This window comes from Orcinus orca, chromosome 1 (genome assembly GCF_937001465.1).
Source record: "Orcinus orca chromosome 1, mOrcOrc1.1, whole genome shotgun sequence".
NCBI classification, from domain to species: domain Eukaryota; kingdom Metazoa; phylum Chordata; class Mammalia; order Artiodactyla; family Delphinidae; genus Orcinus; species Orcinus orca.
In genome coordinates, this window is record NC_064559.1 from 158,613,891 (window position 1) to 158,626,695 (window position 12,805).

The window sequence follows — 12,805 nt, forward strand, 5'->3', positions numbered from 1 at the left end:
TATTTGAAAATATTATGAAAGAATAAAACAACTATGTATCATCTATCAGGTTAATATAGGTAATACAACTCCACTGCAAAATTTTAAATGCCATACATATATTTAAAAAGTTAATTGGGTTTATTACCATTTCCACTTAGAGGATGAAAATAAACAGTTTGAAAAATCAAGGCTTTAAATGCTAAAATGAGGGAGATGTTTGGAATTAACATTCTTTTGAAAGGATAATTGAAACGACTAAGAACTCTCATTTGAGAAGTTTTCATTGTGAAAGATAAAGTCTTGTATTTAAAAAATATTTAAAGTGTGCTGATGCTTAGAATTAGGTTGGTTTTTTAAATGGCAGCTTACTTTATCTTCAGAAATATCTAGTCATTTTGATTTAATGAATTGATAGGAAGAAGATCACCACCAACATCCCGATTTTATATGAAAACTAAAAGAAAATATTAATACAATTTAAATTAGGTATATTCTTTCTCCAATTAAAATTTCTTACACCCAAATTATGAATTAGCAAAGTTTGAAAAGGTCATTCCTTGAAACTCCTCTAATATCTGGGAAAAATAAAATGCAAATACTATTTTAAAATCTTGTCATTTATCTCAGACACCTAAATAAAACACTAGGCTGAGCCTTTAAAAATTTTATTTACAAAGTTGTGTACAACACGATGGAATAACATTTAGAATACCATATATATTCATTCATATATAAACAGACTTTTATAATAGAATGACACTTTTCGCCTTGTGAAAATTTTTTAATATTTAAAATCTCCCAACATCTCTATACATTTTTTTCTCACATAAAACTGCGGAGAGTGAACCTTCAGAAAAAATGAAAGTTCAGAGCTCTAAATCTACTGAATTTGTTTTTTTCTTAAAAAAATAAAAACCCCAAAAGGAAAGTCAGTAATTTTTATACAAATATATACAAAGAATTTCCCTCCCATCCCCAAGGTACTGAGAGCAGGTGCCGTCGGGGTACATTTTCGGAAAGTCGGTTTTCGGTTTTACCTGTACGGAAAGCTATTCCCCGCGGGTGCGCGGTGAGAGTTTGCTCCGCCAGCCTAGGTATGCAGGACCGGGTGGAGGCCGCCGAAAGTCGGTGTCGACGGGTTGGAGGGAGGAAATGGAAGAGAGGCAAAGTCCAGGATTGGGCAGGGGGGCCAGGAGCGGGGCGGGGCGCGCAGTTTGCAAATGCAGCCGACGCTCGAGGCCGCCGCCGGGCCCAGCATCCCGGCCACCGGCACGTCCCTATTGAGCGGGCCACTTGGCCTGCGCTGCGGCGGCGGCAGCGGCGGCGGCCGAGGCTGCAGGCTGCAGAAACTGTCCAGAGAGCGGCACGCTCAGGATGGGCGCGATGGTCGCCGTCGTCCGACTCAGCGAGAGAGGCTGATGCGTGGCTATGAGCGCTGCTGACTGCACGGTCCCGGGCGGCCGCAGAAAGGACTGCGCCGCCCCGCCGCCCCCGCTACCCCCGGTGCCCCCAGTTACCCCAGCGCCCCCAGCCGAGCCCCCGGGCGCCGCGGGGCCCCCACCGATGATGTTCTCGATGCTGAACGACGGTCGCGCACTCGGCTCGGACTTAATGAGCGACGCCGTGGTGCCAGCGGCGCCCGCCGTGCCCGCGGCGGCCGCGGCGGCGCCCAAACTGTTGAGCTGCAGCTGCAGGCCCGGGCCGAGCTGCGAGCCGAACGCGGCCGCTTTGCGGCCCAACTCGCCCGAGGGCAGTAGCGGCACGGCGGGCGGCAGCACGGGTGCCACCGGCGGCAGAGCGTACGGGTACTGGAGCGCCGCGGCCGCCGCCGCGGCTGCCGCAGCAGCAGGGTGCGAGTAGGCGCCGGCCGCGGCTGCAGGGTGCAGGCCGTAGGGGCGACCGTAGGGCCCCGCGGCGCCGGCCGCCGCCGCCAGGCTGTAGGCGCCGAAGCTCTGCATCATGAGCGCCGTCTGCTCACGCAGGTGCTCCTGCTGGTGGCGCTTGAAGCGTTTCCGGCGCCGCAGGAAGCTGCCGTTGTCGAACATGTCCTCGGACTGGGGGTCCAGGGTCCAGTAGTTGCCCTTCCCCGGGTTGCCCGGTTCACGGGGGATCTTGACGAAGCAGTCGTTGAGCGAGAGATTGTGGCGGATGCTGTTCTGCCAGGCGGGGAACTTCTCCCGGTAGTAGGGGAAGCGGTTGCTGATGAACTCGCAGATGCCACTCAGGGTCAGCTTCTTCTGCGGGCTCTGCAGGATAGCCATAGTGATGAGCGCGATGTACGAGTAGGGCGGCTTCACCAGGCTGTTCTTGGGCTTGTTCGGAGCCAGGCCTCCCGCCGCACCGCTGCCCGAGCCAGGCCCGCCACCGCTCCCGCCGCTCTCCTCGCCGCCAACGCCGCCCTTGCAGCCGTCGGCCTCGGACGCGCCCGCCTCGCCCCCTGGCCCGGCCCCGGCTCCAGCGGCCTCCTTGGGCAGTGCCAGGGGCTGCTGGTGCGGCGGCTGAGGCTGCCCATGGTGGGGGGCCGCCAGCGTCACCTCGTCCGCCTCGTCCAGGCGCAGCTCGGGCGGCCCCGCGGGGCTATCGCAGCCCGCGTCGCTGTCCTTCTCCTCCAGCCCGTCATCGCCCTCGCCCACCACATCGATGTCCACGTCCTCGGCCGTCAGCACCGTCTGGCCGGACATGTCGCTGGCGCTGCCGCCGCCGGAGAGGGTCATCCCTCCTCGGGGTTGGTGGCGGCGGCGGGGAAGGAGCGGTGCGCGATGGGCGTCTTCAGGGGCTGTCGCCAACCTCAGAAAAGGGGTTTTGGGCGCCCCCAAAAGATGGGGGATTGGGAGAGGGGAGGGGGGCGTAGGTGGTTCGGGGCCCTCCGGGCTTGGCTCACACTCGGCGGCCCGGCATCGCGCGGAGCGGGCTCTGCCGTCCGCCCCCAGTGGCAGCGCTCTGCAAACTCCAGCTGTCCCTGGCGCTCGGTACTAGGCGCTCGCTGCCGCTGCCAGCCCCGGCGGCTTCTCCACGCCGCGCCCCCTCACTTCGCCCGCCTTCCTCTGCCCCTGGCCCGGGCGTGGGGAGCAGGAGCAGTGCTGGCGGGCGCGGGACGCCGGGCGCCGAGCAGCTCGGGAGGGCGCGGGCAGGGGCAACGGGGGGAGGGGGTGTCAGGGACGCCGAAGCCCCCGTAGTCGAAAGTCGCGTTTTAAGGACTGGCCTGATAGATTACTTTCTACTTAAAGATCCAGCGGGAGGCGGGGCCACGTGACCGTGCGTGACGTCAGGGCCGCCGCCGAGCCGGCCAAACTCAAGTTGGTTGAGAGAATTGTCAACAAAGGGACGAGGGACGCGCAACTCTGCGCCGCACCGTGCGCCAGCATCCCGCGGGGCCCGAGGGCGCCCCGGTCCGCCCCGAGACCCCACCTTGGGCTGCAGCCCGGCGCGGGGGTCGAGGGAGCCTGTGGGTGTGAGTGCGGATGGGTGCGTGTGAACGAGTGAGGGTGTGGGCCTGTGAGCGTCCGCCGAACCCCGAGGCTCCGCTGCCCTGCCCTACCCGCCCCCCTCCCTGCTCCCCCATTTGCCAACGCTCCCTAGGCAAGGGCTGGGCGTAGAACATAGGACAAGATTCCCATCCCGTTGTTATTATTATTTTTTTAAAGAAAAACTTAGTAGTCTCTGTTTTGTTTTTTGTTTGATTCTTTTTAGCTCTAAAGAGTAAGGTATGCGCCCCGGCTCTGTCTTGCTAATTAGACTTAAGAGCCCCTCCAGCCTCAGTGCTTGGTCGGCGGAGACACCTCCTGAGGGGAGGCGCTCCTCCTCCCCGTAAAGTCAAACCACCCGGTCCTGCCTTCGCTTTCCAGGCTCGATGTGGGCGTATTTATATGTATATATATATATATATTTTTTTTTTCCCCCGCTCGGCCACAGCAGCATCAGTTGGGGTTCCCGAAGGTCAGAAAATGGCTATTGATTAATCTATTAGAATAGTTGCCGAGAGAAATAAAAAAGACGTAAAATAACAGGGAACCTATAAATAAAGAAGCCCTAACTAGCTGCTCGGAGTTGTTAAACGACTTAGCATGTGAAAAAGTCGGAAATGAGGCGCTGGGGAAGGAGCCGGGATTGTCAGCGGCCTGGGTAAGTCGAGTGGGGCCGGGAAGAGGCTTCGGGCCTCTAGGTTAGACGCCGCGCCCAGGTTGCGAGGGCAGACAACGCGGGGAGCGGGTGGTGTGACTTCGCAGGCGCCCAGGCCCAGCCTCCTGGGAGCGGGGCCGGCCCCGAGCTTGCCAGCGGGGTAGGCTCTTACTGCTGCTAACTAACGTGGATTCTTTTTCCTCAGGGCATAGACAAACCCTCCAAGATTTAACTTCCTCAGAAACCGGCAACAGAGGAGGTGGAGGAGGATGCGGCCAGTGAGCACCGAGTTTCTTTGGCAAGGAAAGTCAGTGATGGTAGGAAAGACTGTGGGCATTTAACTGGGATTGGCGGGGGCGCAAACCTACCCGGGTGCGTTGCATTGCTGGGGCGCGTGGACCTCGCACTTCAGAATAGTGCTCCTGACCGGGTGAATCCGCGATGGGCCGCCTCTTCCCCTCTCGCATTTTTAGGCAGCCTCCTTGCGAGCCGCGAGTGCCTACCGGGTGTGGCGGGCTCTTGGAACCCAAGCCCAGTCTGGCCGCTGAGGCCTGCGAGGGGAATGCAGGCCTCACCAGAAGGAGCACAAGGGCAGATGGTCCGAGAGAAAATAGTGAAATATTTACAGAAGACACTAAGAAACTGATACATTTCCTGGCGGACAGTAGTACTTCTGATTCCTTGTCTGTCTCTCACCTACGACCCCCCTCTTTCCTTAGCCTAGACACACACGTAAACTTTCTTCATTTTAGGCAGTGCGACACACAGATTGACTTTAATTTTCATTAGATAATTTCCCGGTTAAAACACTAGCACGTTGGATCCCCACTTCGCAGGATGTTTCTGGTTGAAGCTGGGGCAGTTACTCCAACTTGAGATGCCCACGAAACTCCAAGGTTTTTCCGTATCTAAATGAAACCCCGATTGCACCTGACCCTAAAATGCATCTGGGTTCATTTCCGCAGCTGCACCGCTTTGTGGCCCGCAGGCTCCGAACCGTTTACAATACCACCTAGACAGCTTCCAGCGAAACCGACCGGAGCGGCGAGCTGGCTGCCCACCGATCCCCCCGGCAGCGTTGGTCCCGGCTGCAACTGTCCCAGTAAACCAATAATTACAAAAGGAAGGTCGGAAGGACACGAAAAAGAAAGCGAAATTCGCAAATTCACAAATTCCTTTTGCTCAGCTTCGGTTGTAGAGCCCCAGAGGCAGGCGCGGGCCGCAGCAGGAGCCCTACCGCAGCCTAGGAGGCTGGGCCCGCGTGGACGCGTGCGCGCGCGTGTGTGTGTGTGCGTGCGGGAGGGTGACGGCTCCAGGGGCTGCCCTCCGCAGTGTTCTTGAAGTATCCTCCAAATGAGCCTAATTTCGATTTCTTTGCCCGTCAGGGCTGGCTCTCAGGACTCCCTCGGCGCCGCTGTTTCTGCCTCTCAGCCTCCCTCGGCCAAGACCTGGCCCAATCCGTCCACTCCCCGGTGTCTCTGGAACCTCCCTGGGGGAAGGGGTGGGAGGTGAACAGCTCCCAGCCGCCAGTTCCATTTGTTGCGCTTTTATTCTTCGACACAATAAAAGTCAAATTAATTGATTCATACCATTAATTACGGGGCGTAGCGTGAAAAGCAACGCTTCCCCTCGGTTAGCGATCTATTGTGCTAATCTCTTGTTCAATTAGTGTTACCATCTGATGCCGGGTCTGGCCCTTACAGAAACTTTTCGACTCGATTAGCTAAATGATGAGACGTGCGGGACCTACTGGCTGCGGCCCCGACGTCCTGCACCCGTGCGGGCCCAACGGCTGAATATCGATTTCCAGCGGAGGCGGCGGATTTTCCCGCGACCTCTCTAGGCTAGGGAGCCGGCCGCCCTTTCCTCCTTCCCGGTGGACAGTAGCGCCGCGCAACCTCCCGTTGTTGGAAGGAGGCTAAGCGGCAGCCCAGGTGGGAGGCAGGAAGGTTCCCGCTGCCATCGCCGCGGGACGCCGCCAGGGCGGAAGGACCCGAGCCCGACGAGGTGCAGGGTCCTGTCCTAGGCCGACTAGATTCCGGGCTGAGTAAAGCCTGTTTGCCGCGTAATCTCAGCTTGCAGCTAAAAGCCCACAGGTCGTCAGTTACCGCCAAACTTTAGAAAAGACAGAGATGGGAGAAGTGAGACGGATACAGAAAGACAGGGACACATTTGTGAGGGGAAGAAAGATGTGATAGAGGGAACGGAAATATTAGTGGGGGGGGGAAGGAAAGAGAAATGTGGATAAACATTTTCTGAGTCTCAGAGGGTTACTGGGGAGGTAGAATGAAAACACACAAGCACAAACAATTACTATGAGTGAGAGTGACTACTTGGGTCACAACAAGCAAACTTCCCCGGAGGGATTTAAAGAAGATGGCAGCCAGCTGTCTCACCTGTTCAAATGTTTGAAACGTTTCAGCCAAAGAGAATGTAATGAGGCTCCCTCCGTTTCTCCTGGGGCGGGCAGAGTCCGTGGTACCCAGCTGCGGAAGCCGCCAAGACCGGGGCCGTTGGGGGCGGGGGTTGGTAGTGGTGGTGGAGCGGACCGAGGTTCTAGCAACAGGAAACAGGAAAAGTGGAGTTCGGATCGATTGGAAGGAAATTGAGACGTCTGGGGGAGGGGAGATTTAGAATGTGTGTCCTGGGGGGTGAGATGGGGGTGGGGGAGACATAGTGGATGGAACAGTTTATGACGGAGAAGGGGAAATTAATTACAACTCAATTTGGGTTCTTAAGTGGTCAACACAGGACAAGGGGCACGGTCAGAGTCTGCGGAAGGCTGCAATGGCCCACCTACCCCTCACCAGGCCCAAGCGAACCCAGGTGCCCTCTTCCGACTCCTTTAAGTCAGAGACTATGCCAATGGTTTGAATAAATCGTTGGCCCGAGGTGAGATAAATCTTTACGCCCGCGCGCGTGTGCGCTTTTCTTGCAATACGGGGAGAAAGGACCACGTTCAGCGCAGTGAGGGGCGCGACTCCCACAGAGAGCAGCCACCCTCCCTCTGCTGCAGGGGAAACAAAACGTGGGTGGAGCCCATCTGGAATATACCCCTCTCTTCACCCCGCAAAAACCAAAGTCGGCTCTTTCTTGACAATCTTAACAGATGTGTGAAACTATTATCAGCCTCGGCCTGGATGGCCGCCACCAAGGGAGGTGGGAAGGGGTGAGATGATATCCGGGTCCCCAACGCATCCAAGTTATTTCTATTTCCACCCTTGTATACCTTTCCAGATCTCTTTGGGTTGCGGGAAAAAAGATTAATTTAATGTACATGCATCTCAAAACTTCATTTATTTACAAGGTGTCCGCCACTCAAGGCCCATGCCAAGAAGTGCCTTGTAATGGCGAGAGACCAAAGGGAAAGGAAGAGAGAGGGAGAGAGGATGGCTTCGAATTTATTTATATTGGAAATGTATAAACATCCATTCTGTAAAAGGCAACACGTTTAATTAACGATGAGAGAGCAGTTAGGGGCAGAAAGCTAGTAAAATTGTGTGATAAATTTATGGCATTGTTAGCGTGCTTTTAATTATGGCTATTATGTTAATTATTTCACATTAGCATGGAGTTATCAGCAGCATGTCAGATTTAATCAAAACGAGCCTTTCTCTCGAAAATTGTTCTTTTCATCCGCGAGGAGAAAGGTCCTGGGCAGGATTGGGATTTAAAAATGACTTGGCATTGAAAGCTCGAGTCTTCTCGACCCGGTTTGGTGCGATGCGGCCAGGCCCGGCTGTCCGCTGGGTCCCTCCAGGCTACCGGCAGCTCGCGGAGGAGCCGAGGGCTGGGTTTTTAGGAATTCACCATTTTCACCCCCTTCGGAGCCGACACTTCATCATATGGGATCATTCTGTCAAACAATATGATGCCGCTCATTTTTATCTGTCCCGCTTTACAAAACCCCCATTCAGCCCAACGAGGAGCAACAAAAGCCTCGGAGCTGCACGGCGGCCGCTGGCGACCACAGCCTCCCAGGCGCGCGGGGGAGAAAGGCGAGAGGGGCCGAGGAGAGCGGGCAGCGGGCGCGCGCCCCTCGCCGCCCGAGGGAACGCGGCTTGGCAAGGCCCCCGCGCCCAGGTGGCGGGTCCTCGGGTGTGGCCCGGGCGGGACCTCTCCCGAGCCGGCACCCGCCCTCGGCCTCCCCGCGGGCGCCCGGCGGAAGTGCCTTTCCCTCCTCGAGAGCGACTTGCCCACCCAGGCCACATCGATTTCTCAATCACTGCGGATCGATTTATTGGGAGCAAATAAATAGCCCGTTTTGAAAACGTTTCAATTGTTGCCTTGATGGTTGGGGCGCTGACGCGGGAGGGAGCGCAGGGCCGAGGGGCTCGCGCGGGAAGGTCCTTCTGGGAACGTGGGGGGCGCGAAGGCCCGAGCGCCACTCGCCGCGGAAGCCTCGTGTGTGCGTGCGCGGCCGCCGCCGCACGTCCCCCACACTTGGATCTCCGGCGACGCCCCGGCCTCCTCGAGGGTTCGGCTTCCTCCGCTCGCGCTCAGCTCCCCCTGGCGGCGGGGCGAGCGGGAGTTCAGCGCCCAGCCTTTACACCTCGTGACGTCCAGGCAAGTTCGCCGGGGTTCTGAGTCCTTCAAAAGTTCCCCCTCAGGCCACCGAGCGACCCTGAGTCTAGTCCCCGGGGCCCGCGCCGGGTGGAGGTTCTCAGGCCCTGGGCAGCTCGCGCCCACCCCGCTGGCCTTCCGGCCCGGGCCCGCGGACGCTGCTGCCTCCTCGCCCCGGCCCCGGAGCGGCCTTCCTGCGCAAGACCACTCAGGCCCCCGCCCTTCCCGGGACTGGGCTGTGGACTGGCCAGCTGTTGCCTTATTTTTAGAGCCATTCCATTCGCGCGGTTATATTTAACTCGATCCACTCCTCTGAGGAGGTCGCTAGGACATCGAATTCTCTACATCGCAGCTTGGGCCCGCCTGCCTAGCCTCAGTGGCAGGTTGGAAAACCCCTGCTTAAGAATCTTTGACATCTCCGGAGCTTGGCTAGGAGAGGCAGGTTGTGAGGGCTGGTTCTAGAAGCAGTCGCCACCGCGCCTGCACACACACTGCGAAGAGGGTCAGTCTTGGGTGGGGGAGGGGAGTGTGGAGGAGGATTGGGTCCCAAGGGAAGTGTTCTCTGCGGGGAGTATTGGGTCCATTTCCTACTTATGCATGAGCCAGAGCACCCAGGTGACCTGGAAGACGTCTTACAACTCTGCCCTTCAGAAAGGTTATGATTTTTGTATTCATGCAGGAATCCTCTCTCCTCCCTCCTCCTGAACAAGGTCAACAGGATACTTAAATTTAAACTGGCTCCTCAGTTTCAGCCTAGTCTTCCCTCGGCAAAATCTCAAGAAGACTATGCCACTGGCCCAGTCACATCCCAGGGAAGGGACCCATTTGGATAACATAGAAACACCATCATAATACATACTTTTTCTCTCAGAAGGGCAAAGTGAATTTACAAGAAAAAAAAAAGTAGAAGTCACATACTAAATGTACACATACAGATGTGAGAAGACCTGGGATATTAAATGCACTTTTAAAATTTAAATTCTTCTCCTTCTAACACTTTTAAAGAAAGGACTTTCTTAACCTTGGGTCCAAAGCAGATATTTCTGGCTGCCTCTTTTTGTAGATCTCCGTACAATGTACGGGAGAAGGATGGAAGTCATACAGCTGAATTTAGTGGGAGAGGATGCTCTAGCCAAGCACTCTCCGTCTGGGGGGGAGGCGTGCTGGCAGCATTCAATAAATATTGGTTCAGTAACTGAAATCAGTAAGACACAGCCTCACTCTGATGAGTGACTTATTAAAGAAAGTTTGTAGTTAAAATGTGGTATAATTAATTGTATAAATATTTATCATAGAATGTTACAGGAGTTCAGAGTACACACACCTAACTCTGCCTGGAAAAGAGGGGTGTGTGAAGGTTTCCCAAAGGAAATAAAGCCTGAGCTGTCTTGAATGATGAGTTAACTGCTGTTAGGTGGATGAAGGGAGGAACCGAGTTCTTGGCAGAGAACCCAGCGAGCCAAGACACAGAGGTATGCAATACAAGAGGAGGAGCTAATCGTTTAATAATTGGAGAGGGCGGGTAGCTGGAGTTGATGCTGTAGAGGCAGACAAGAGTGAAATCATGAAGATTCCTGAATATTGTGCTAAAGAGCCTGAAGTTGATAAGGAGCCACTGACGGGTTTTAACGTTATGATTGGCATGATCAGAGTGAAATTTTGCAACAATCTTTTGGGGCCATGTGAAGGATAAACCAGAGGGAGTAAGACTGGAGGTAGTAAAGAGGCTATTTCAGTTATCTCAGTAAGAGGTGATGAAGACATGACTTAAAGGCAGTGGGACTAGAGAAGAGGGCATGAATTGGAGAAAGATTTAGAAAGTAAATTTGATAGTACTAAGTGTCTGATTAATAAGGGAGAAGGAGTTCACAGTAACTCACACAGGAAATTTGGGCGTCTGGAGGAAATGTTGGTATGGAGATGGAGGAACTCTCTAGTCGCTTGCTCCTCAGCCATCCACATGATTACCCAAGTTATCTCCTTAAATATCAGTCAGAGCATGCCAATCACTTCCCAGATCAAAAACCTCATTGTTTATAGAAGAAAATTCAAACTCTTTCAGAAAGCCTATCAGGCGTGCCATGATCTGGCTCCAACTTAGCTTCTAGTTTCATTTGCACCCCATGCTGTAGCCCCATGGGACTGTATTCCATTCCCAGGACATACTGTGAACTCCATTATATACCAGTTGTGTGACCTTGAGCACATCCCTTAGACTTCTTTGTGCCTTATTTCCTCATCTGTAAAATGGAGATAATAGTACCTTCTTTATGGGATTGTTGTAAGGATTAAGTATACCCAAAACACTTAGAACTGGGTTTGACACATAGTTTTAAGAATCACTCCAAAAAACTTTTTTTTTTAATGAATTGTGTCTTTGCGATGCATTTTCCTGTTTTCTTTTTTTTTCTTAATTTATTTTTGGCCTCGTTGGGTCTTCTTTGCGGTGCGCAGGCTTCTCATTGAGGAGCACGGGCTCTAGGCACATGGGTTTCAGTAGTTGTGGCACACGGGCTCAGTAGTTGTGGCTCGCAGGCTCAAGAGTGTAGGCTCAGTAGTTGTGGTGCACGGGCTTAGTTGCTCCACAGGATGTGGGATCTTCCTGGTAGGGACTGAACCCGTGTTCCCTGCATTGGCAGGCGGATTCTTAACCACTGCGCCACGAGAGAAGTCTGCCTTTTCCTGTTTTCTGATTGAGAGACATAGTCCCAGCCTTCTTGGAGCTTTCAGTTTAGTTTTGAAGAGTAAGAGAGGAGACACTGTAAGCCCTTGAAGGTAGAGATTGAGCGGCTTAGATTATTATTATTTTTGGATCTTGAAAGTGACTATTGTAGAATTTTGAGCAAGGAAGTGATGTGACTGGATATGTGTTTTAGCAATATCACTCTATCATTGATGGGGAGAATGGACTGAACACAGAAGTTGATGAGTTCAGTTTTGCACATACTGAATTTGAGGTGCTGGTGGAATTTCAGAGTTGACATAATTAGTAGGAGATAGGAATCTAGAGCAGTGCTGTCTAATGGAAATATAATGTGAGCTACAAATGTGAGTTATGTATGTACTTTTATATATGTTAGTTAGGTATGTCTAACAGCTAAATTTAGAAAAGTAAACAGAAACAGGTAAGTTGATTTTTTTAATGATACATTTTATTTAACCCAATATACCTGAAAATATTGTCATTTAAGCATACACAATGTATATAAAAGTTATTGAGATATTTTCTATTCATTTTTTTCTAAGTCTTTCAAGTATGATGGATATTTTATCCTTACAGCCATCTCAGTTTGAACTAGCCACGTTTCAATTGCTCCATGGCCACAAGTGGTTAATGGCTATCATATTGGATAGCTCAGGTCTAGAGCTTAAGAGAGAAGTTGGGACTACAAATTAAGACTTAGGAGTCATCAGCTTTCGTGTGATAGTTCAGGCAGTGAGAGTGTGTAAGCTCAGCAAATGGGAGTGTGTGCAATGAGAAAAAGGCCAAGGGAATATCAGAGAGGGGAGAAGGAAGAAGAGCCCATAAAAGAAAGTGAGAAAATAAATAGAGCTTAAATTGGGAGCAAGTATGATCATGGGAAGCAAGGAAGAGGGACTTTTGAGAAGATAAAAGTTGTCAACAAGGTCAAGTGTTTCTGAGATGTAGTTTTATTATGTGTAGTTGTTATATGGATATTATTATAAGTGTTTGGCCTTCTCTGATAGGAATTATTCAAATTCCGGCAAGGCAGTTATTGAAAGTAGATACCATTTCTTCATTCTGTGCACAGTTGCAAAATGTTATTGTTTGATTTCATTAAAACATGCATATTGCCTCTTTCTATGAACTTGTGCCACAGTCACAGTGACCAAAATGTTCATTGCTCCTTGCCTGGAACGGTTCCAGTTTAAGCCTACTTTTCATGTATAATTATATCTAGGGCCTATTTTATTCTCAGAAGTGTCCCAGTTTGGATAATAAAGTATTTGGTCACCCCATACATGGTAGACGTAACTTTCAACACTTAGAGTATACTCAAGCTGTCCAGGAGGTTTTCTACTGATGGATAGAGAGGTGCTTAAAACAAATATAGGTGCCACTAACTATAGTTTTCATTGCCTCCCAGTTAGATCAGGGCTTCTCTTTGCACTCTCCTGA

The 12,805-nt window shown here is 52.4% G+C and overlaps 1 protein-coding gene across 1 annotated transcript; it reads right to left on the minus strand.

Annotated features, from left to right (window-relative positions):
* Positions 1-634: 634 nt before the first annotated feature.
* On the minus strand, positions 635-3,178 carry FOXD3 (forkhead box D3). Its single transcript, XM_004281609.3, has one exon. The coding sequence runs from the start codon at positions 2,694-2,696 to the stop codon at positions 1,260-1,262; it is 1,437 nt and encodes a 478-aa protein (XP_004281657.1). The 5' UTR covers positions 2,697-3,178; the 3' UTR covers positions 635-1,259.
* Positions 3,179-12,805: the final 9,627 nt, after the last annotated feature.

Bases quoted from the DNA above. Each gene is read 5' to 3' on its own strand.
- FOXD3 (XM_004281609.3), bottom strand. From the start codon at position 2,696: ATGACCCTCTCCGGCGGCGGCAGCGCCAGCGACATGTCCGGCCAGACG.